The sequence below is a fragment of the Globicephala melas genome, chromosome 2 (genome assembly GCF_963455315.2).
Source record: "Globicephala melas chromosome 2, mGloMel1.2, whole genome shotgun sequence".
NCBI classification, from domain to species: Eukaryota; Metazoa; Chordata; class Mammalia; order Artiodactyla; family Delphinidae; genus Globicephala; species Globicephala melas.
This window is the reverse complement of record NC_083315.2, coordinates 132,881,673-132,907,034: the sequence shown is the minus strand read 5'-3', so window position 1 is coordinate 132,907,034 and position 25,362 is coordinate 132,881,673. Positions and strand designations below refer to the sequence as shown.

At 44.9% G+C, this 25,362-nt stretch overlaps 1 protein-coding gene across 2 annotated transcripts in view; it reads right to left on the bottom strand.

Moving 5' to 3' along the window:
* Window positions 1–20,487, bottom strand: part of PELI2 (pellino E3 ubiquitin protein ligase family member 2) — a 201,966-nt gene extending 181,479 nt beyond the window's left edge. The window contains exon 1 of one of the 2 annotated variants that reach the window (XM_060294844.2): window positions 20,101–20,487. In XM_060294844.2, coding sequence (XP_060150827.1) covers window positions 20,101–20,177 — 77 coding nt within the window. In that variant the 5' untranslated portion in view covers window positions 20,178–20,487. The remainder of the gene's footprint in view (window positions 1–20,100) is intronic. The other variant, XM_060294845.1, reaches the window with a different exon arrangement.
* Window positions 20,488–25,362: the final 4,875 nt, after the last annotated feature.

The window sequence follows — 25,362 nt, the reverse complement described above, 5'->3', positions numbered from 1 at the left end:
GCTAGCTCTCCACAGGAGATTCCTAGAGGAAGCTGCCAAAGGCAGACTGCCACGGTCTCCCTGGAAAGGAATGACCTCAGAGCGCACACCTACGAAAAGAAGGAGGGGAAGAGGGAGGGGACGAAAAGAAAGAGGAGTAGAAGAAAGACACGCATTCAACTTGAGTGAGACCATTGGCAGGTGTCCCATATAAATCCCATGCTTCATCCATCAATTAAAAACACTTGGCACTCAATAAATTAAATCAGAGGATGTCACAATTACCAAGGTCAGTGAGCTGGAGTACTCGATTATTATTTTTATTCTCGTTCAAACAAAGGCATCCCTCTAACTGAAGGGCCCTGGAGAATGATATATCACGTATGACGCCTCTAGCTTTCCTTTCTGGTCCCAGTTCTCCTCAGCTGAAACCCTGATTTAATCTTGTTTTCAACAGCCCAATGCATTAAGCAAAACCACCAGTTTAAAAGGTTAAAAATATAATCTGGCACCTAGCAGTGATGCTTCTAAATTATACGCTCCACGGAAGCAAATATTTTGTTGCCACACTATCTAAATCCAGAGCCTCGGGGCGTGATCCAAGAAGCTGTGGACCTCAACACTCCACCCCACCCTCTGGGAGATACTGGAAAACCCAAATATGCTGAACGTAAGGGCACCAGTGGAGCCCTCCGCCAACAGAAATGCCTTCCCTACAGTCAGCTCTTACAGAGAGCTCAGTCACCTCTAAGGTGATTTTTATTTTAAAAATCTTACTTATAGGAATAAAATGTTTGAGAAGGGGTGACAGAGGGTTCCCTTGAGTCCCAGTTTTCTGCCTTTTAAATTTACAGTGTTATTCAATGATTGCTAAGGTTAAGAAGAAATCAATAAGGCAAGCCTAACCCATCTGAGACAGACTCAAGCAGATTCCATATATTGTATCTGGAAAAACATCATCATGAACTGTAATTTGTTTTTAATCTACAAATCTTAAACGTTCTCATCACAAGAAAAAAAACTGTAACTATGGATAGCGATGAATATGAACTAGATTTCCTACAGTGATCATTTCACAATACACACAAATATTAAATCACTGTGCTGTACAGCTGAAACTACTATGTTATATATGTCAAATTATATCTCACTTAAAAAAAATACTCTAGAGAGACTTCTGCTTAATCATCAGTTAACATGAAACTTCCACGTTCCATAAGTATGCCATTCCCGAAGCATTCTGAGGTCTGTACTGTAAAAGCTGAGGTTATTAACTACGTAGCTAAGTGTTCTTGATAAGCAGAGAATGCAGCACATTGTTAGTCTTCTTTTACCCAGTTACTTCTGGTACAGAAGTGACAAGAGTTCTAGCTTTCGAAATGTATCCTACGAGAAAAATAAAGGCTGTTTTCAATTTAGTAATAGTCACCATGTATAGCTAATACATTTATAACAGAAAGCCAAAAATGTCAGCTCTCGGAGAAACCTCACTTTAGACCGATCTTCAGTAATACATTGACTCATCAACCACCAACATTCCACCAAAATCACTGAGCTACCATCCCTAAACATTATTTCCCATTTCGAGAAAATATCTGCAATTTCTAGATCCTACTTTTATTGAGAGCAGGTGCCCAATAATACACCAGAAAGAAAACCTACAAGGCAAAAAGAATCAGCCAAATACCATAAAACGTTCTCTTATTATAACCCAATCAAATGAACAAATTCATTAAGCCATTTTATAAAACCACAATCCACAAATCATATGGACTGCAGCTCACTCCCAAAGATCGCGCACACACTGAGAAGCAGACCATTTCCTTTCTCCTTGTTGGTAAGTCATAAGTCAACACTCTGTTCACAGAACCAGGTTTGTGTATGTTTGATACTTAGAATACAGCTTTGGGGTTGCAGAGACACCACGAAGAAGGACCTTAATTCAAAATAATGTATAACCGCCACGCTGCTCTCCAATGTGTAGGTGATTTTTTAAAAATATCACCGCATTTGCCTTTTTATTTGTTATAAATCCCATGAATAACCTGAATTTTAGACATTTCATTATCTATTATGGTCCCTCTAAGAACTGGAGTTGGAATGGAGAAAGGAGACAAATATTCATTGGAGAATTCTAACTTCTAAACTGAAGGCAGGGTGGGGAATTGGATTGGGAGGGGGAGGGAGGCAGAAAAAAGGAAAACGGGGGAAGAAAGATGGCTTATATTCCCCTGCTCTACACAACTCTCTCCGGCAAAAGAAATAAGAGTTTAATGACAAGATTTCTGGTTCCTCGTGATAACAACTTTTTAAAAAATAAACAAAGAAAAGGAACAAAAAAATAAACTCAAGTTGGCTTCCAGAGCACCCCAGCTGTCTTGCTTCAAATGTATAACGAGTTGTACTCAACATGGTAGAACGGAGGAAAAGTCAACAAACAGCAAGGATGTTTGCAGGGACATGAAAAAAGAACACATCACGAAACTGGCTGAACAGCAAACATCATATATACATTATAAGCAGAAGGCTCTCTAAAAATCAAAGGAAAGGAGTTGGAAAGTAGAAGATGCAGAGTGAGAAAGTACACAAACCCCGCCAGCACGCAAACACAAAAGCCAGCTGTGATAAATATCAGGAAAAAATAATGGAAAGAATATTTATCTGTGACTTCAGAGTGGAAAGATAAGAAACCAGAGCAACTAATTTTGAGTAAAAATAAAGATTTATCACTGTCAAAGTGTGTTTGGATTTGTTGACTTTTCTAGGGAGATTTTTAAGACTACATTTAAAGCTGAAAGCTGAAATTCCTGTCAGCTTCAGAACACAACCCTGTACTCAGCCACTTTAACCCCTTCTCTTTAAGTTTAAAAGGAAAATTTTAAATTCACCACCATCGCATCTCAGGGCCAAAGAGTCAACTGTCAACAAGTGCTCATCGCGTTCATGTACCGAAGAGCTCTGCAATTTACCTTGGAAGATGCAAACAGGAGAATACTTTTAGGAAGCTCATTAAAGAAATATAAATACACAAAATACTTACTGAAAAGTAAATAATCCCTGCTTAAAAGTCAGAGCAGGGAGCAAAGAAAAGGGGGAACAGGCCGTCCACGTCAGAATGCTCATATTTCCAGGGCGGCATTTCCTCATCCTCATCCTTGACCTGCCACCAAGTGTCAGGTTCCAGCGAGGCGCTGGGACAGAGTGCAGGTGAGGGAGCCCCAGGCCCTGCCCGGACCGGGGTCCTAAAGGAATAAACATTTACAAGGCACAGAGAGCTCACTAGAAACAACTGCTTCTGGCGGGAGGGAAAGGGAGGAGGAGTCAGGAAGGGCATCTTGCTGGAGGTGACACCTGAGCTCAACCTTAGCAGGTGAGCGGGATAAAGCAAGCAGAGAGAACCACCGGCATGAAAGCAATTGAGAAAAGAGAGAGAAAGTTCTACGAACTCCTAACGGGGGGGTGGGGGCGGTTGGAGGCGCATAATGGAGGGGGCCAGAAAGTAGGCCCCAAGGGCAACGAAGTATGTTATCCTGGGCCTGACTGTGCATTTCACATGCAGAATTTGGTATCCTTCAAAGCGTCCTTTTCTCTAAGTACCTAAGAAACTTGTTTTCAGAAGTCACGCCCTTAGCATACATACTAGCCTTTTAGAGATCTTTTAAAGTCTTCAAGCAATGGCTAGAATAACCCTGTATTTCTCCTCCTCCGATGTATCCTGTTAGAACAGAGACCTTAGAAATCACATGGCAATTCTAATACTGCAAACCCACCTCAAAAAAAAAACAAAAAAAAAAGCAGAATTTGTGTTAGATTATCTATTCACACATATCTACTCTGATAAAAAAAATATGTTTGGCTTACTTTAAATGTTTTTCTGATGTTAATTACATTCTCTTAAAATGAAGGTCAGTTAGTTAACACTTTAAAAAGCAGCACATATACTACGTATAAATGAAGTATATAAAATATTTTTCAGCAGAGACGATATTAGAAGTGAATGTTCAAAAAATGAAAATAACAGCATAATTAGCATTTTTCTTCCTTTTTCCAAAATTTTCATTAATATTCTCTATATATCATTTTCTCAGCATACAGCTTTTTAAATTAATTCCGTATTACCTGAATATAAATGGTCTGCCTTTAAAAAATTCCATTTACAAATTTATCAGTGGAGGAAAGCTAAATGATTAGTGTCAATGATTAGTGCTAACCTCTAAAAGTTACAAGAATCTGACACACAACTTAAAACTGGTTTAGGACTCGAGGACATGGGGAGGGGGAAGGGTAAGCTGCAACAAAGTGAGAGAGTGGCATGGACATATATACACTACCAAACGTGAAATAGATAGCTAGTGGGAAGCAGCCGCATAGCACAGGGAGATCAGCTCGGTGCCTTGTGACCACCTAGAGGGGTGGGATAGGGAGGGTGGGATAGGGAGGGTGGGAGGGAGGGAGACGCAAGAGGGAAGAGATATGGGAACATATGTATATGTATAACTGAATCACTTTGTTATAAAGCAGAAACTAACACAACATTGTAAAGCAATTATACTCCAATAAAGATGTTAAAAAAATAAATAAAACTGGTTTAAATCTAAAAGAAATTGGGGTGAAATAATTACACAAGAAAAATGGAAGAGTACCTGATTTATGGTAACTAACATGGGTGAGGATTCAGGTGTATAAAAAAAAACCCAGTTAGATCAGAGAAAGATTCATTTCAACTGAGAGTTAAGGGCTATGGAGAGCCCTTCTCCTGAGGGAGTGCAACTCTATTGTCTGAATCTAATCTGAATGAAGGCAACAGGAAAAACAGGGGCAGGCATCCTCTGACCCTTCCCGTGGCCCTGAAGGAGAGGAACATAAAGGGAAGTGTAAGAGGACAAGCCATCAAGCAGTGAGAAAGGGTCAGATCCCCGCGGGGCTGTCGCCTACACCATTGTGTACCCCAGCCTGGCTGGTCCAGAGGGGAATCACCAGCCTTTCTATTGTTATAATCCCAACTTCAGAATCTAATGCCAAACATTAAGCGTTCTACCCTTCAGAACGCTATCAAAAGGCATTACTGATAACGACGTAAGATGTATAGGCTCTGAGAAGTCCAATATGCATAAGCTTTAGAATCTGAGAGACCTGGATTCAAATTTCCTGAGCTTGCAAATCCTTTACTAACTGTGCAGGCTCCTAGGCGAAGCTCAATCTCCAGGCAACTCCGCTTCCCCATTTCTCCAAGGACGGTGACATCACCTCCTCTGAGGCCTGAGGAAATTGAACACCTGGCAGGGGCGGGGCGCCCTGGCAGGCGTCCCACACCCTGCAAGGGACCCGGAGTTCTTACTGCCTCCTGCAGTCAGTAGATGGTACAGCAGCTGGGAGAAGGCACGGAGGGCAAAGCCCTGCTGCGACCTCCCCACTACCAACAGAAGAAGCCGCCCCTGAAGAATGGGTGAAGGGGAGAACGTCTTCTCTTCCAGGGGGTCCCCTGGGAGCTAAGGAAGGCTGCAGGCTCACCACCCCGGCTAAACTGTACTCCTCGGCACACGCGAGGAGCAGTGGTACTTCTTATCCAACACAGAGTCTGTATGCTTAAATATCAGGGACAGGATTTCCAACTAATAAACCCAAAACATGAGCTCTGACAGTCAAGGGAAGTGCGGCTGCAGGGTGGGAGGAGGGCACACAAATTATTAAGGTGATGAAGATTTCTGTCTTTTCTCTCCCATCTGGGGAAAAGATGAGTTGTGCTATTTTTTAATGTTTAAAACAGTAGCACATGAGCAGACAACTGTTGTAAGACAATAATTCAATTGAAGGGCATTCTAGTGTGTAAACCACTCAAGTTTCACCCTTGTGTAGTTTATTACATTATCAGAACCTCCTGATTGAATTACTTCCCTGCAGAGCTTCCAAGGCTCTGCTTTTCCCCGCTATAACATCTAATATTGCTTATCAAGAGGCTATATTTGTCCTTTGCTATTTTACCATCTGATATCTAAGGACACCTCTTTGTTAAGGACCTTTTTTTAGAAACCCTGGGTCGTGTGCATCTCACCACATCTGTAACCGAAAAGGCTAAACTGCCCTCACAGGAAGGTCGAAACTGTACAACATAAAGTTACACCAGCTTCCAGAAGGGTCTAAGTCAACAGTTTCATCAAAGCCTTAATTGGCATCTGGTCTAAGTTAACACTCAGAATAAGCAAATAAAAGCCACTTTTCCTGGCCTGCTGTTGGCCTCTGGTTTTCGGATTAACTAAACCAGTGCCACTGCTGCGACAGGTTGTACTAAGGACTGTCAGGGAGGAGATGGAAGGAGTGGGGAAGGTCTTTCCCTTTAGTCGACACTAACAGCAAGATCAAGAGACAAGAAAGGAAAAAATCAACACACAGGGACGTGAGAACCCAGGCAAAGGCAGACCTTCACTCGAGCAGAGAAGGGCTTGCAGCTCCTTTTCCAAGCTGTAAACAAAATACAAACTCGAGCCTAAATCATCACAGACAATAGCAAAAGAAAAAAGATTTCAGGGGTGCATGCCACAACTAACGAGATTAAAGATTAGAAAAATAACTCGTTGAATTGGCTTTGAAACTAGAGAAAATGAACTTTGAATTATTTTGGATTTACAAAAGCAGCTCTTCCTTGCAGCATTAATTTAACTGTAATATATTCAGGTACAAGAAGGCAGATATGAGGAGGATTCGTGTTTTTATTCTCTGGAGATCATATATTTGATTTTTTTGAAAATATGTAAGTAGGCGCAATGCCTAAGTGGGCAAAGCACATATGTAGGCAATTTCCACCCCGCCTCAAAAGTTCATGTAAGTTGGAAACATTTAAAACAAAATTCAACCTCACTGGTAACTACATAAACGAGTCAAGTTTTGTGTCACTGTGTTTAAAGAGAATACCCAGTATGGAAAGGGTTTGGCTAAAAAATAAACGTAAAGGTACAAAACTGCTCAGACATACAGTAGAGGCAGGACCTAAGGACAAGGGTGCGGGAGTCAGAAAGGCATGGGTTCGAATCAGAGCTCTGCCACATAATATAGTCCAGCGACCCTGCGCGAGCTTCTCAACCCCATGCGTGGCTCAAGTTCCTCATCTATAACACGGTGAGGGATGGTACTCACCTCCCCCGGCCAGAGCGGCTCTGCACAGGACCTGGCTAAGAGCAAGACACCATCACCGCCACCCATGCGCCAGCCCTGGGTGCGCCTCCCCCAAAGAGAGAAAGAAACCAGCTGCTAAGCAGCAGCAGCCTAGCTGGAATTTCCTCATCCTTGCAGAAAAAAAGATAAAAAGCTCAGATCCCGATGCTCCCTCTTTAAGGATGATTTTAAACTGCAGGCGTCTGACCAGGGACCTCCACTTCAATTCAAAAGGAGGGAAGGCACTGAGGACAAGGTAAAAGTTGAGATGGGAGCCAGGAGCGAGCAGGGCAGTGATCAGAGACCCCGAAGAAACTGCCAACCTCGCAAGAATACAAGTCGACTCTGCTCTGCTCTCCGAGAAACCAGAGACACTGGTCTGTGGGCAATGTGGTCCCGTGCCCACACTTCTGCTGCTGGTCCAGCTCAGCCAGAGACAGTCAAGACCCTGGGCTTCACTAACAGCCAGGAGGAGCACCTGGTATTCCTCCCTAAGGGCGAGTCCCTGGATGGTGTGCACACTCAGCTTCCTCGGAGCAGGGGAAGGAGGGCTGTGGGGCTGCAGGTCCTCTCTGCCCAGGGGACAATGCATGTGGGATGCCATCTATTGGGCATCTGGGGAAAGCGAGGCTCTAGAGGATAGCTGGCTGAGTGTGTAAAGGTTCTTTGATCCCTGACTGCCCTCCTGGGTGGAGTCTGACCCCAAAATACCCATCGGTTCCAGCACAAGTTTCCAAAATATGCTACTGAGTGAACGAGCGATGGCTTTATCCCACCACGGCCATCTCTCAGGAGAGGGCTCCTCCCAGCACAAGCCACTGTCCCTTGGTGGGGAAGGGAGACAAAGGTAGGGGGAAATAAACTACGAAAGAGGAAACGCAGACCCATTGGGAGATTTCAAAGAAGATCCAACCTGTGGATCAGAAAGCTGAAATGTGCCTGCTATCTCCATATGGAATAACTCCTCGAAATGCTGTCAAGGCTTCCCAATCCTGGCGGCCTATATCATTACAGGGTCCATGCTGCCTTCCCTTCCAAGTCTCTCTCATTACACTGGCCCTCCAACCCCACGATTTCCAAACTCACTGATGTCTCTCAGCACCTCAGCTTCTATGCCCACTGCTCTTTCCCTCGTGACCCTCAGCTAATTCCTACTCAGCCTTTCCATCTCAGCTTAAATGGGATCCTTCCCTCTGCACAAAAACAAGTTCCGACGCCTACAGTATACCCTCATAAAGCCCTGTACCTCGTGGCAGCACCTGGCCAGCTTAATCTGCTTAAAGTCCCTCTTTCCTGATGGACGATAAGCTCCGGGAAGGCAGGGACCACTGTGTCATTACCCTCTGTATCCCCAGTGCAAGTAGACGCCAACCAGCTGATGATACTCCAACTTCATCTCCTTCCCAACTTCATCTCCTTCCCCAAGCACTTCAGCCTCCAGCCAAATCCTTCAAAGTTCCTAAACCCCACAGCTTTCCTACTACTGCTCTATAAAAATTCAGGCCACCTTTTAAAACTCTGCTCAAGGGCTGCCTTCTCCAGGATATTTTCCCAGTCTCCTAGCAATACACATGCCTTTGACCTTCACCCTGGTGGAAAGACTCAGGCTTCACAGCAATACAAACCTACCTTCCAATCAGGCCCTGCCACTGACAAGATGAGTTACCTGAACTGAGGCCTCATGTCCCAAATAATGAAATCTAACTCCTGGGACTGATTAAGAAAAAAAGAAAAGAACCTGGCACGCGGTGCACCTGAAATAACGGCTCCCTCCATCCACCCCTCCTCAACACCATGTATGATTTGTTGCTTAGTTATTTGTCTTGCCCTTAGATGTAGGGCCCCTGGAGGGCATTTTCTTATGTGGGTTCCTAAATGTGAGATCACTGGCGTCACCGAAACAGCAACCATAACAGCAATCACCTCACACGTACTGAGTGGTTCAAAGTTTACTGCATGTTTAGATACTGCCTAATTTCTAGTATGTACAGTGAATCCCACATTTAATTAAATACGTCCATACAGAATACATGTGCAGTAACATATAGCTACCTATATATTTGGTATCCCAAAGATTCTAGTGTAGTTTTAAGCTTTAAAATCTCCAAAATTATAAAAGCTACAAACTTACAAAATACACCATTTGGGAGTGTATTTAAATTTCTTTTACACTTAGTTTACAAATTTTGAATGCAAAAGTTTTCATTTTACATGTTTCAGTCCTTCTGATTAAAAATGTCAAATGTTAAAACTTCCCAAACAGGATTTGGGGAATTTTAAGACATTCCATTCATTTCAGCTACTACAGGAATCCTTTTTTCGGCAAGATGCTCAGTTTGAAGGCAGTCGCTGGCAGAATCTACAGCTGTAGTTCTTTCTCTGCACCCCGAGGACCATGCACGTGGCTGGCAGCTCGGCTGCTGTCACAACTGTCTCCTTCTGGAAGGAAAACACTGGCCCAGCCCAGACTCCACCACGCCACAGCCACCTTCTGCCTTTGCTCGCTTCCTACCCAGCACATAACTTGGCTCCACGGGGTCGATGAGACCTGGGAAGTATTTCAGGAACTGCACCTCCTTCCTACCGCTGATAGTCGCAGACAGGTACAACCCACACAGATGAGCTCTTCATCGCCCTGTACTTGCAGGATGCTAGTATAGATGACCTCCCCTCCTCAAACCTCTGCTAGTACTATTATTTCATGTTGGGTGGCCTTTAAAAGGCTGAAGATCGGCATCAGGCACTAGCTGTCCTGGCTCAAAGCTGCTTATGCTACCGTCCTCCAGAAGCACACTTCTCAGCTCCGCCGGGCCATTCTTCAACTGCCTGCTTTCAATGAATTTCAGGAGATAATACTGATTATGGAGATTAATGAACGCAAAGAGATCACAGATGACTTACACATGATAAAGTTATTCCACAACTGCTTTTGTTAGCTACGGTTTTCAGGCCGTACAGTACTTAATGTTTGGAATAATTCACCTAAAAGGCTGAAATTGTGCTTATTAAAATAATCAATAACCTGAAAGAAACAAAAACTCAGTGAATTATTTCCTGTTAGTCTGTCAGATCTGACAACCGAACCACATGCAAATGTAATACTGTGGTGTTTCAGTTGTCTACTGCTGTGTAACAAACCACCCCCAAACATAATGGCTTCAAAGGACAACTGGCACTTAGAATTCCTTAATTCAGCAGAACTAGAAGGAAAGGGCTCATCTCTGCTCCATGCAGTGTGGCCTGGGGAAGCTTGATGGACCAAGAAGCCAGCATGGCTTCACTCACAGGTCAGCTGCCACAGCTGGGTGGCTGGAATGGCTGGGGGATGACCAGGCCTCCGCTCCTTTTGTAATCTCTCACCCACCCGGGCCACCCTCTCCAGTAGGGTAGTCAGACGTCTTTATACGGCAGCTGCCTTCTAAGAAGATGTTGAGGACTGGATTTATATGTTGAAGTCCTAACCCTCAGTACACTTCAGAATGTGAATGTATTTGGAGACAGGGTCTTGAAAGAGGTAGTTAAGGTTAAATTAGGTCATGTGGGTGGGCCCTAATCCAATATGATTGGTGTCCTTATAAGAAAAGGAAGGACCACCAGGGATGGGCACCCACACAGAAAAAGCCACGTGAGGACACAGCGAGAGACAGCCATCTGCAAGCCAAGGAGAGAGGCCTCAGGAGAAACCCAACATGCCAACACCTCGATCTTGGACTTCCAGCCTCCAAAACTATGAGAAAATAAGTTTCTGTTGTTTAGGCCACCTAGCCTGTGGTATTTTGTCATGGCAGCCCCAGCAGACTAATATAGAGAACAAAAACAGAAGCTACAACACCCCTTAAGGCAACATCCAAAAGTCACAGACCTCTGTCACAAAGACTGGTCAGAGCAAATCACAAAACTAGCTCAGATGCACGGGGAGGGGATCCACCTCCTGAGAGAGGTCCAGCACGCTGGCTGTATTTGAAGATGACAGAGGAAGAATGTGGGACTAAGTTAAAACCCTGAGTTCTCTTATCTGATCTCCAACTGCCTGCAAATCCTGTTGGGAAAGTTGGGTAATGTCCACCTCAATACATGGCCTTTAGATATAACTCTTTCATTGAATGGTTTACAGAGTCAAACAACTGAATGCTTATCATGTGAAAATAGTTCAAGAATGTGAAAATAGTTCTCAAGCAGTTTATGTTGAGAAGCATAAACTGCTGACACACATAGTACAGTTACCTGTTCGCTCCAATAGCTCTCTTGCATACCCTACACAAACAGCCATAGAGCAAAACTACAGACTCCATTCTGAATTCTACCCAAGAGCATGTAAAGACAAAAGCACCCAAACCCTAATGCAGTCTCAAGTACCACAGCAGGGACCCAGTCTGTAAGTTTCTGGGATCTGGCAAGAAGCACACTTCTTTGTGTTTGTGGTCCTTGTGCAAAGAGGACCTTTCCTCAAGGTCATCGATTCATCAGTCGAGCGCTCCAGAAAACCCTCATTGCTCACCCATCCCAAGTTCTGATTACGATTAGAGTGCTCCACAACTGCGTAGCAGGAAGCACGAGAAGGCCAGGTATGGACCGGAAAGGAGGAGGGGCCTCGGGGGCTCCTCGAAGGGACTTGGTAATAGTAAACAGCCGTTTCATACCAACAGCCTGGAAGCCAAACACACAACTGCCTGCTCTGGTTGGATTCTGCTAAACCAGTACTAATTAGAAGGGGAGCACGGAGCTTGAAATAATGATTCTCATCCTAAACACCGAGCAAGAAAAGCAGGGTACGAACGGAGTTAAGTGTTTGCAAGTGAGAAGCATTATGTGGACGGCTGGAAATAAAACCTCAATCGAGAATGACTTGCAGTAGTCTTAAACCTGCTGCCGAAAATACCCCTAATGCATATTTATTAGGTCTGTCATCCAAGAGGCTTGTACCCCCCAGCCGTCGTTAGTCATTAGTAGGCACTAATGACCGCGGCCTTGCAGCACCACCCTAGCGCGCTGCAACGCAGCTCCGAGCAGCTGGTGGAATGGGAACAGACGGCCTGCTTCCCTTCAAGGCAGAACTTTCTGCAGGTGACAAAATGACTGTTAGGTGGCTGACAAAAAGAAAAACAAAAGTTGAAACAGGAATATCTGACGTCAGTAAAGTACATGTTTAGTATCGCAGGGAGCCTTTAACTTGGGCCCTTAAGGTTGAGAGGACTGTTTACAAAACTGCAGCTGTGCTACAGAAACAGAATCTGCATTCCTTCCAAATCGAGAAACAGTCACCGAACCCCAGAGACACCTCTGAGCTGAGCAGGGCACTGCAGTGTGCCAGAGAAACCCAACCTCCCATGCACCTGAAAAGGCATACCTCGCACTCCAAGAGGGGTAGAAGTCACCCCTTGTCCTCAAAGGGTCAACTCTTCTTGGAGGGAGGAGCAGATCTTCTCAATGAGCCCTAGTGGAATGCAATTACCACTCTGGGCACGTGGCGAGCAGCGCAGCGGACTGAACCCTGCGTGCGTCTAGGGACGTTAAATGTATGTCCTTCTACTTGTTTGCTCTTCTATTTTACCTTTAGTAAATGGTTTACATACTTTGCCTCCTTAACTAACAGGACACTCGGAACCCTTTGGCATAAGAGTGAAACCCACTCAGGGTGGCTTAAACCGGAAAAAAGTAAATAAAAACTGAAAAAGATGGGGGATTCTCAGAGGATACAGGCTTACTTTCTCAGAAAAGTTTCCCCTGACTTTCCTGTCTACAAGGGCCCCCACTACCTTATCCCCAGCACTTGACCTGGCTAGTTCCTCCACACACACAACAAGCACTCTCCTCCCCTTATCCTGCTTCATCTTCCTCCTGACACTCTCTGAAATTAGATGCTGCATCTACCTGCATGCCGTCTCATTTGCACCACCCATCTCCCCCACTCACAGGTGAGCTCCCTGCAGGCGGGGCCGTCTGTCTCACTCCTACTGTATGCAGCCCAGTGTCTGGGGCAGTGCTGGCCCTCAGTCAGTATTTTTGAGTCACTGAATGAGTGGCTGGTCGCTTGCAACCCTGGACAGTGGGTGCAACTGGATCTCATGAGGGACAGGAACCAGAAACTGGAACCCAGACAGCAGCTGGCTCCCATACGCCCCGGTCCCTCTCTGCCTGGGCTTCTCCTTCCACCGGCGCTGCTGCAGCCCTCTTTGCAGAAGTGCTTTCTCCACTCCAAGTTTCAGAGCTGAAAATCCAGCTATAGTCTCCCACGCCTTTAGGATAAAGTCCCGAATCCTGCTGGACCTGCCCTCCCACCCTCATCTCTCACATTATGTATTCCAACCACTCTCTTCTAGTCATTCGGGGCTTTTCTCCATTCCTCAAAGGAGCATGTGTGCTCACCTCTGGGTCTTAGAATACTCCTCCTCCTAGAGCAATCTTTCCCTCTACCTCCACCTGGCTAACCCCTTCTCATCCTGGCACATGGTTAGGTGACCCTGTTAATGTGCCCCCCGTCACAGCTTATACTCTAAACTGCTTTCTATGGAGGATCCACAGCAGCAGAGATGATACCTGTCTTGTTCACCACTACATCCCTTAGTGCCAAGGACAGCATCCGACACGTAGCAGATGCTCAAATATTTGTGGAATAAATGAATGAACTGTGTATTTGTACTAGCTGTTCCCTAAAGGGCTGTGACAAGAATAAGACAGCAATTCACGTGTCTGCCTTGTCTTGCTGTATCCCCCATGCCTGGAAGAGCACAATCCCAATAAATATTTGTTGAATGAATAAATCCCTGGCTTGCCTGATGTAACTCCACCCCTTTCTCTCCCACTTGGGAAAACATAGCAGATGCGAGTGAGTAAAATCACGTTATTAAAGGGACATTTTGGAATCATTTAAAAGATTCATACTTTATTACGTGTCATACATTACCGGCCATGTACCTCAAAACTGATCATCACGTACTAAGGTGGCTGAGAACAGCTGATTTAGACAAAGCTAACAAATGTGAAGCATTTTCTGCTCTCGTTATTTTTATTTTCCAGAAGATAAAAGTGACAGTAAGCTCAATAAGAACCATTAACAGAATCATTCTTACCCTCGACTGACTTTCTTCTTATAGACTCTGCTCACGCCAGGGGAAACCCTTAGTTAAATCAAGAGATGTCAGAAATTCCTTTTCAGTTATTTTTCTCCCATACCAAGGAGCTCCATCAAGAGCTACTGTCTCCATTCCAAAGACAATCTATGGCCCCACCTTGCTGATCCCCACATAACAGACACAAAACCACTGCCTCAATGTGACAATACTGGTCTCCCTCAAATACAGCAACTGGCATGGTTTTGGTTTTTGGTCTTTTCTGTGTACATGTTTTATCCTTTTGATAAAATATGTTTTGGTAAAGGTGCTGGAACCTGTATCAACCTGGTTTTACTTTTGTTTACCTAAAGCATACCCAAACATTAATCATATGATGAAATACAACTGAAAACGAAAAGTCCTAATGAAGGTTTCAGGCTTGGTGTGTTAAAGAGAGAAACAAATAAATCTGAGAGAGCCAGACAAGAAACCACACAGACAGCCACATACTCCAAACAAGGCTAAAGTTAGTAAAGGAAAATATAGCAACCCGAAGCCAGTCACATCATGACCCTTAATAGCCTACAGAAGTAGACACTCCATCCACACAAACAGAGCCGAGCTCTGCAGATGACCCTACATGCTGAGCGACAGCAAAGGTTTTGTTTTGTATCTTTTTTTTTAAGTTCAAAGACCTTTTAGTCTATAAAGGACACGAGTGTTCGATGTCTGGGCCCAAATTAGAGAGGACGATGAGAAAAGGAAAAGTGTTAGGATGTATTTTAAGGTTTCTTATTACTACCAAGGGGAGGGGTCAAGGCAAAATGCCAAGGTTAAGACAAAAATGGGCATCTAGAAATCGGAGCTGCTTGTTTCAAAGAATAAAGACCATAAACTCTTCCAGCAACAGTCCTCTTTGTCTGTTACCTGATAAAATGCTACACAATCCAAAGGGAAATAGGCACGTACCCCTGACCTTTAGCCGTTTGTAGATCTTGGTCAGTTTCAATTACAATATTTTTGAGTCATATCTGTAGAAATTCTTCACCCTTTTTTGTGCGAAGGATCCTTTTGGCAGTCTAGTAAAGTATACTGAGCCCTTTTCAGAAAAAAATTTTTTTAATAAATTTATTTATTTTTTTTGGCTGCGTCGGATCCTCATTGCCGCGCATGGGCTTTCTCTAGTTGCGGCAAGCAGGGGCTGCTCTTCGTTGCGGTGCGCAGGCTTCTCATTGTGGTGGCTTCTCTTGTTGTGGAGCATGGGCTCTAGGCACGTGGGCTTCAGTAGCTGTGGTTCGTGGGCTCAGTTGTGGCTCGCGGGCTCTAGAGCACAGGCTCAGTAGTTGTGGCACACGGGCTTAGTTGCTCTGCGGCATGTGGGATCTTCCCGGACCAGGGCTCAAACTAGTGTCCCCTGCATTGGCAGGAGGATTCTTAACCACCACGCCACCAAGGAAGTCCAGAAAAATATTTTTAAATGCATAAAATACAATACAAAGGATTAAAAATGGAATCAATTATACTTGGTTATCAAGATAGTTTTAAGTTGTGATACAATAACGTATGTACTTCTGGATTAATGTATTAACGAATCTAGCAGCAGGTCTGTTGCCTATACACATAATGGAGTGAAATGCTAAATCTCAGTTTGAATACAGTAAAAATAAAGATGATTTTCCCCCATCTAAGTTCAAGGGCTCCCTGGATTCCATCTGTGGACCCTAGGTTAAAAACCTCTGGATGAGAGAGCCAATAAAAATACATTCTGTAGGGCTTCCCTGGTGGCGCAGTGGTTGAGAGTCCGCCTGCCGATGCAGGGGACGCGGGTTCGTGCCCCGGTCTGGGAAGATCCCATATGCCGCGGAGCGGCTGGGCCTGTGAGCCATGGTGGCTGAGCCTGCGCGTCTGGAGCCTGTGCTCCGCAATGGGAGAGGCCACAACAGTGAGAGGCCCACATACCGCAAAAAAAAAAAAAAAAAAAAAAAAATACATTCTGTGAAGCACCAAATGAAAAAGAAAGTCTTGCAAAATGCATTATCCATTCAACTGCGAGGTGAGGGGAACTAAGAATAAGCAATATTTTTCCAGAAACCATGATGGGCCATTAGTCAGCAAGAGAGCTGCATGCTTTAAATTGAATCCAGAAAGAGATTCAGCTCCCCTCATAAAAGTTACAAGAAAAATTGAAGCTTTGAGGAACTGACTGGACTCTGCTAACAGCACTGCTGGACTCTTCCCTGAAGTGGGGAAACAGTGACCCGGCAGTGTAGTGATCCAGCTCAACTATGAACTTGAACAAATCCCCTTCCTTCCGGGAGCCTCAGTTGCTTCATCAGTAAAATTAAAGAGCTGAACATGTACCATGACCTCTTAGGGCCCTTTCAGTTCTAAAATTTCAGCATCAGATTATCTCTTCCTTATGTTGATTATTTCAGCCCACTGAGCTTAATTTCAAAACATCACTGCCTTCCTTAAACTTGGAACAGAAAGTTTTACCAAATTTTGAACACCCTCATGTACAACCTAACACCAATGTACCAAATATACGTATACCATTACAACTTTTAAAAATGCCTGTTTTGCACATCTCTACTTCCAAAAAAGTAATCACAGCATCAATCTTTTCTGCTATTAAAACACAGTTCCCATTCGAATTCTAAGACCTTCACCTTAAGAATATACAAAATCAACACATGCTGGGCTACCTAGACTATGTTAACTATATGTTTTCAACATTTCAGCCAATGAGCAATATGACAGGGTATAAACCAGAACGGTCCTTGACAACTACCTAATCCAATCATATTTCATTATTTCTAAAGAAACAGAGAAAGGGTAAGGGCCTAAGTCACTAATCACAAAGCCAGTGGGCAAGAAAGGAATTCAATCCAGGTCTCCTGACTGCTGGTTCATCCTCTCCTCACGAACTATACCGAACTGCCTCTCAAATCCTGACACACTTCCCCAACTTCAACATTTTAGCCAGGTTTAAAATTAACAGCAAAAAAGACCAAACAGGTAGACCAGTCCTTTTCTCTATCTTCCATTACATAATGGACACAACAATGAGTTGTGGCTACGATGCATTCACTGGTTGAAATCAAGAAATAATTAAATTCTACCAATCTGCCAAGAAAATGATGACCCTACTAAAATCCTGACTAGCTGGCCATTCTCTTAATATCGTGTAAAGCACGAAAAGACGCAGAAGCATCTATATATGGATATAGACATATACATATATAGCTCCTCAGTCTGCTCTCCAGGACCTCTTAGCAACATTTCACTATGAAATTTAGAAGCAAACAAAAAGGACTACCACACAACCGTTTTTTATTTTTTAAATGAAAAACACACTGTATTTTACAAGCAAAAAGCTTCTATCAATATCAATATTGGGCATTTTTAGATCTCAAGGTTAATTTTATCAGTGAGAAAACCTACTAGAATTGTCTGCCATTATTTATGTTCTAGATGATCAGACATGCAAATCTGATAATAATTTTTATTTGATTGTTACTGCTGTTTTAAAAGGGAGAGCCCTGTCTCAAGTCCTAAGGGTAGGATAATGATTAATAAGGGTCTCTTTAAAGTCTCCCTACCTTTTCACCCTTTCCCCCCGCACTCTTCAAATGTGTTCAATATTGCTAGAGAGTCAGAAAACTACTCTCAGAAACAGAAAAAGGCCACAATTCTTCTGAAGTATTCAAAATCCAGACGAGCAATTTCTCAGAACCTGGTCTCAACTCACCTTTCGCTTCCTCAGAGAGACCTTCCCTGACCTCCCAGCTAAAGAAGCAAGACCTGCCTACAACAGACATTTCCCAAGCTGACCCACTTCTGCTGAGAACTTGGCAGCACCCAAAATTGCCATCTACTATTCCTTTGTTTACATGTTTCCTCCTGTTTATACCTGCCACTCCACACTAAAATGAAACCTCCTTGTTCACTGCTGGAGCTGGTATGCCTAAACAGTGCTGGCACATAGTAGGTGCACAAATAACTGCTGAGTGGCCCAAAGTACTGATGTAAGTGCCAACTCTGTCATATGAAGTGTCTCCTGGAAAAGCATTCTTAAAGGACAGAGCACATGCAATTGGCAACGCATTTACACAGCCTACTTTAGAGTAAGCCTGTGATACTAGGACAATCCAGGGTATAAATCCCTTTCAGGGCTTTGGAATGCCCAGCACTTCCAGCTGTGAACACAAAACCCTCTCCAGGCCCATTCACACACTGCTTTCATGAAACATCTCAACAACGATTTCCTCAAAAGGAAATAATGAAATAAAGTCCTGGCCTAAGTTAATCTTTTGTGTCAGGTTCACAATGTTAAACATACTTTGAAGCCAGCCGCACAAACAAAACCAAACTGCACAATATTAGGCTGGGCTGAGATTACATAAAACAAGCTAAACTCTGGCTTTTTTCCTCCCATTCCTCTCTCCTTCCAGTGAACCCTGATATCTGTCTTTTAAGTGCAATTAGATGCAGGTGAGAAAAATGCTTATCTGCAAACAGCTTCCAAATAGGTAATGAGATTTCCAATGATATTCCACCTAATACTGTAGCAACAAGGTAAGTTGGACTGGACAACTTAGAGCTGAGCTGTGTCTGGAAGCTCCTCTTAAAAATTCTTCTTTTTAAAATTATGTTTAAGTCGGCACTTACTTCAAAGTATTCAGTTATCAAAACACATTTTTCAGAGTGCCCTGAGTTTTTCCATACCCATGACTCTTCGCGTGTGTGCTAAGCCTACCTTTCAGCACCCATAATGTTAAGAATACAGGTCTTTCAAGAGAGAAGCACAAAAGCGCGGGTTCTCAGGAGTGACAGATCCAAAGGGAAAAATAATCCTTTCTCTTCCAATACTAAACCCAAGTTGCTGCTTCTCCGGAGTTTCCCCGCACTTTCCCCTCCCCACTCCGCTCCCCTTTCACTGCCCACTTTACCCTGCTTTAATCCTGGCGAAGCCTTTCTCTTGTCTTATTAAGGGTAAACAATAGAAATGTCACAAGGAAACTCAGGAAGAAAATGAAGTCTCTAATTGCTGCCGTTTAACGACTGTAGATAATTACTATCTTCAAAATGTGGTTTTCACAAGCGGAGAGGGAGTCGAGGCGGGTGAGGCTGGCGAGCTCCCCGCCGCTGGGAGGACATCTGCGAGGCCGAATCCCAGGACCGAGGGACGAAAGGGATGCGGTCCCGTGCCGGGGAGCCCGGGGTGGGGGGCAGCGGCGTTCCTGCCCACTCCGGGACACTCCCGGCCGAGTCACAGACAGTTCAGTGCCCTCGGGCTGCGGCTACCCGTGGCGGTCACCATAACAATATGCAAAGCGCTGCCCGTGGACGCCCCCCGCGCGGATCCCACCGCCCGCTGCGGCCGAGCCGGCGGTGCCGCGCCTGGAGTTCCGGGCCCCGGGCTCACAGTAAGCTGGGTCAGAGGGCCCCCGGGGGCCTCTCAGCTTCGCCAAGGTGGTGGTGGTGGGGGGTGTCCTCGGACACCGCGTGGTGCCTGCGACAGCGGTGCCTCAGCCCTGGCCACTACCCCCGCTACCCGGCCCGGGGCGCGCAGGGAAGTCGAACCCCTATCCCTGCGGTACCGCCGACGACTTGGTCCCCGAACGCTGAGCCCCGCGGGGCGCGGGGTCGCCCCAGTCCCCGCCACTTCCTTCGCTACCGTCCTCGGCGCGGATAGCGCATCCCGGTGCCCGCCGCAGCGCCCCGCGCGCGCCTCCCCGCCCCCGCCGTCCCAGCCCTCCGAGCCGCTCGCGCCGACCCAAGCGCCCGGGCGATCCCCACAGAGCCCCCGAGCCACCCCGCTGGCCCTGCTCGGGGATGCGGGCGCGCTGCTGCCACCCAGCCCGGAGCGCTCGCCGCCCGCCCCAAAGCTCCCCGGGTCGGGGACCCCCAGACTTACCCCAGAACCACCAGCTCCCCGTATTTCACCGGCTCCTTGTTGAGGGCGCAGTGCTCCTCCTGGCCGGGGGAAAACATGGAGCCCTGCTCGGCCGCCGCCGTCGCCTCCGCCGCGACCCCCGCCGAGTCCGCGCCGCCGCTACAATCCCATCCCGAGAAAGGAGTGAGCGCGCCAGGGAAGGGCACGGCGGCGAAGGGGGCGCGGGGCGGCCAATCCCGCGGCTGCTCCGTCGTGGCTGCGCGGCTGCCCTGCCGGGCTCTCCGGAGCTCCGCGCAGCGCAGCTGCCCCGAGCCGGACTCGGCAACAAATGGAACCAGGCAGTAGGGGGACCTACCCGCGCCGAGCGCCTGAGCCGCAGCCGCCGCCGAAGCCCCGCGGGAGGGAGGAAGGGAAAGAGCGAGAAAGCTAGGGAGGGGCGGGGGCAGCGGGCGGGGGAAGGGCGGGGGAGGGGGAGGGGCGGGGGCCGGACCGCCGAGCCGCCCCGCGGGCGCGCGGGCAGGTGGGAGCCGCCCGGCCCTCCGCGAGACGCCCGCAGCCCCCCCGCCCACCCGGCGCCCCCTCCCCCGGCGCGTGGGGCCGCCCACGTCCCCTCCCCGCCCCCCTCGGGCCCTGCGGTGGATCGCCCGGGTGTTATGTAAACATAGAGTAAAAGGGAAAAGAAGTTCTTAAAGGAGCAGCTCTATTTTTTTTTTTTCTCGCTTCCTTTCCCAAACTTAACAGCGCGGGGTCCACAGCCCTGGTCGCCGAGTTCTCCAGCGGCTGAAGGCTGCGCAGGATCCCGGAAGCACAGCGGTCAAGGTTCCCAAGCCTAGCCTAGTTTCCCCAGGTTAGTTAGCTGTAAATAAAGAACTTGCTCTCGGGGTATGAGAGCATTTGCTTTCCCGGTGTCACTGTGTCGCGGCACACATCCGGAGGTGTCGCACAGGCGCACCTGGGTGCCTCCTCTTCCAAAACCAAGTCCTTAAGAGCTTGAAGACGTCTAGAAATTTGGAGGGGCTCGCCAATTGGCACTGGATTAGAGGGAGTCTTGAAGGCACTTGGAGCACACTGCCGTGGTGCAGGATGTAACAACCCGGTTTGTCGTCAGCAGAGTTCCACATGGTTCCAAAAAAATGTTTTGCTGTTGTTGGGGGGTTTTTTGTTTTTTTTTAATCCAGACCCTGTCCGCTTTCCCATACCTTCTCTCAATCCCCTAAGGAATTTAAGAGGAAATTATTTGGGTAAACATTTTAATGGATATAAAAGTTCCTTTATTATAATTTAGCCGATGCATTGTTTGCTTTTTATGCTTTTCTAAATAGTCACTACTATGGCTTTAAAATATTTTAGAGTATAACAGCTTTACTGACTGCTGTTTCTCCTCATACAGGATTTTATTGTTTTCCCATTTATTAAGCACTCATACTGGAAACTCTGCATATTATTGTCAGTCACTGCCTCTCAAGACTGTTAAATAATTTTCAAAGAAATAAATACTGCAAAGCCACCCTATGTATAAACACTGACTGGTGGGCTATGACCCTAAGTAAAGGGCTAGGAAAAAGAAATAATTGCATCAGTAACCTTCCATTGCACCGTTCAGCACCCTTTGTCTAACATTCTCTGACAGGTTATTACTATAGTGACAAGATGCTGCAGGAAATGTTACTTCAGTTAGTAACGAATTTGTTTTTAATTGGGGCTTTAGAAATAAATTATTTCAAAGTAACTAAAGCCACACCATTGGTTAGTCAAACACACAAAAACTTTTTAAACAACATACTTCACCTAAGTATAAAATTTCTATACTTCATCTGAACACCGTTATTCAGCATATTTTACATATTCTCTGTAATATGTATGTGTGTATAGTTAGTTTTAACCAACAATCCTTCACTAAAGGGTTGAATGCTTTCTCATCACTAGGGTCTTGGTGTGAATTTCTGTCTGAATTTCTGCCTGATTAATGTTGACTTCATTTATCTACTCCATGCTCCTACTTACCTTATAGATGTGTGGCTAGCAAAGGTCTAGCAGAATCATGCCTTGGTTATGAAGTCCCCAGTTATTATAGTACCTGGATCTGTCATTCTAACTTCTCCAGGCTTGTTCTGTTGCTGCTACTGCTCTCTAGGCTGCGATTACCCCCTCCCTCCTTCTCCCTTGGCATGCTGTGCTTTTGTGCATTGCATTACACTATTCTGGCTCCATTTCCTCCTTGCTGTGCTCTGCATCTGCTCTTAGGAAGATGGAAACAAACATTTATTAACCTCCTACTAAGTTCCAAACACTAGGCTGAGAGTTTCCCATAAGATGTCTCAGTCTTTGCAGGACCTCCATTCTAGCTGTTTGCCCAGGACGCCTCTGACTTCCAGAGGGCCATCTCTCTCTTTCTGCTCTCCCTGCATGTCTTTGAGCTTGTTTAAAGTTCTTCATCAGGTCTGTCTTTATCAGTTACTTACAGGAAGTGTTGCTTTGAATCAAGTTTTTGTAGCAGTGGAGGCTTTTTATCTTAGGTAACGCAGGGCTCACAGACCAGTTTGGGGAATTATTCTGACACCTGAAAACCTCAGGAATGCATACAGGCACCAGGAATCGAAATCCAAATGAGCAAAAGGGCCAAGTGAGGACTGTGGCAAATTGGTGAGACTGTGCCATCGCAGAGGCGCATCAGACACTGCTCTCCAGCTAATTGTCGCCATGTGACAATAACAGCTTACTGTTGCTAAATTTAATTTTTTTTTAAGTGCAAATCCTGTGTTTTATGCCAAATCCAACTTGTAACTATAGGCAACTCATTCCAGTTCTGTTTTGTTTTGTTTTAAACACAGAATGGACCCACCAAAACCATGTCTGTTTTCTAGATTGGGCCCAAGTTCCCCAAATTTGCTTTGTCTGGTTTCAAGGAAATATATAAGCGAAGGTAAAAAAAGAACCAAAAAACACTTCTCAAGTGGAATCAAATGGCAGGGCTGGGAGGGGAACAGAATAGTGGGGCATAAACTTGATTTTCTCAGAGAGTCCATGGCTTGTATCCCTATAAAAGCCAGCTTGCACCTTTCTCTGTTCATCCCTCATTAGAGTTTTCTGTTCACAAACTTAAGCCAGTTAGAACATTACCCCCACCATCCCCTGCTAATATTAGGAATCTGATTGTAGCATGAATTTATCTCGTCTTGAATGTAATTGTTTTAGTTAGTAGCTCCAGGCTGGTGGGACAATCTGGCTGTGCCATCTGCCAACCCACTGAAAGCCAGGGTGGGTTTGACTGACCTGGCTGCCAGGGCAGACCACCACCCTCCCTCCCTGCTTGCCATTCCATTTGTGTCTCTCCGAAACCACTCTCCTGAAGAGGATGAACCACCCACAGCATCCCAGAGGGAGCTGATGCTACTTCTTGGGCTACCTAAGGCCATATGTTAACTTCACAAATAAATAATGTAAGGCTTTCTCTTGATTTTTACCCCCCAGTTAGGTCTATATCTTTTAAGTTAGAATGAAAAGATTTAGTGAAGAAGCTTATCTTTGTCTTAAATAAAATCAATCAAATGCCTTCCAGTATTTCTAGAATAAAGAGTCTAATTTTTAGTCACTCTCCATTCTACCTTACATGTTTATGTTTGCAAAGACTAAAGAGTAAGAAGATCCTTTCAAAAAATGTATGTCTGGGGCTTCCCTGGTGGCACAGTGGTTAAGAGTCTGCCTGCCAATACAGGGGGTACAGGCTCGACCCCTGGTCCGGGAAGATCCCACATGCCGCAGAGCAACTAAGCCCGTGCACCACAGCTACCGAGCCTGCTCTCTAGAGCCCGCAAGCCACAACTACTGAGCCTCTGTGCCACAACTACTGAAGCCCAGGCACCTAGAGCCCGTGCTCCGCAGCAAGAGAAGCCACCACAATGAGAAGTCCACGCACCGCAACAAAGAGTAGCCCCTGCTCACCACGACTAGAGAAAGCCCGTATGCAGCAACGAAGACCCAACGCAGACAAAAATAAATAAATATATAAATGTATTTATTTTAAAAAAATATGTTTGGATAAACTAGTCATTTTTTTCATGAAAACTTAGATCACATTTTATTTTTAAATTTTCTGTATACATACGTATATATATCTATATATACACATATATATACACATATATAGATATATATATATATTCCTGATTGGGAAAGTAATATGAGCTCCTTGTCAGAAGTTTGGAAAACATGAAAAAAGGGATTTTTAAAAATTTTATTTTACTTAAATCATCCATAGTCTCATTACCCAGAAACAACCCTGTATAACATTTTTTTATCTATTTCCTTCATCTTTTTTATTTTTAATTTTTTTACATAGTGTGATAATACTGTGTATAATCACCTTTCACACAGTTTGTTATCTCCTCTTTTTTCACTTAATGTTACAATTGTGAGCAGTTTTCTCTTGTCACTAAAACTTCATTTTTGTTGTTCCATCATGTGTATCAATATCTATGAACCATCCTCCCTCTTATAAAACATTGGGAAGATTTCTAATTTTTGGTCTTCTAAATAATGAACATATTTATATTCATTATTACTGCATGAGAACAATTTCCTACAAGTGAAATTATTACATCAAATGATATAAACATTTTTAAGACCCTTCCATGCATATTTCCAAACTGTTTTTCAAAATGATTATAGCTGCCAAGTTATACTGCAACCATCAGTAAATGAGAGAGAGCCTGCCTCAGGGAACTCTCGGTAGCATTTTTAAACCCTCACTAATGTGACAGGTGATAATTTTTATTTGCATTTCTTTGATTGCTATTGTGAGGTGCACTCACATTTTTAAAAACTTGTGGTAGAAAGTACATAACATGAGATCTACCCTCAACAAAACTTTCAGACTCCAGTAGACTTTTGTTAACTGTAAGCACAATGTTGTACAACAGATCTCTAGAGCTTTTTCATCTTGTATGACTGAAACTTTATACCCATTGAACAGCGACTCCCGTCTCTCCCTCCCCGCAGCTCTGAGAAATTGCACTTTTTACTTGCATAAGTCTGGCAACTTTTGATATCTCATATAAGTAGAATCATGCAGTATTGTCCTTCTGTGACAGGCTTATTTTTTAGTAAATTGTCCTCAAGGTCCATCCATGACATATCATATAACAGGATTCCCTTCTTTTTATGGCTGAATAATATTCCACTGTAGGTATGTACTACATAATCGAGTTATCCATCTATGGGTATTTAGGTGTTTTTACCTCTTGGCTATTGTGAACAATGCTGCAATGAACATGGGAGCGCAAA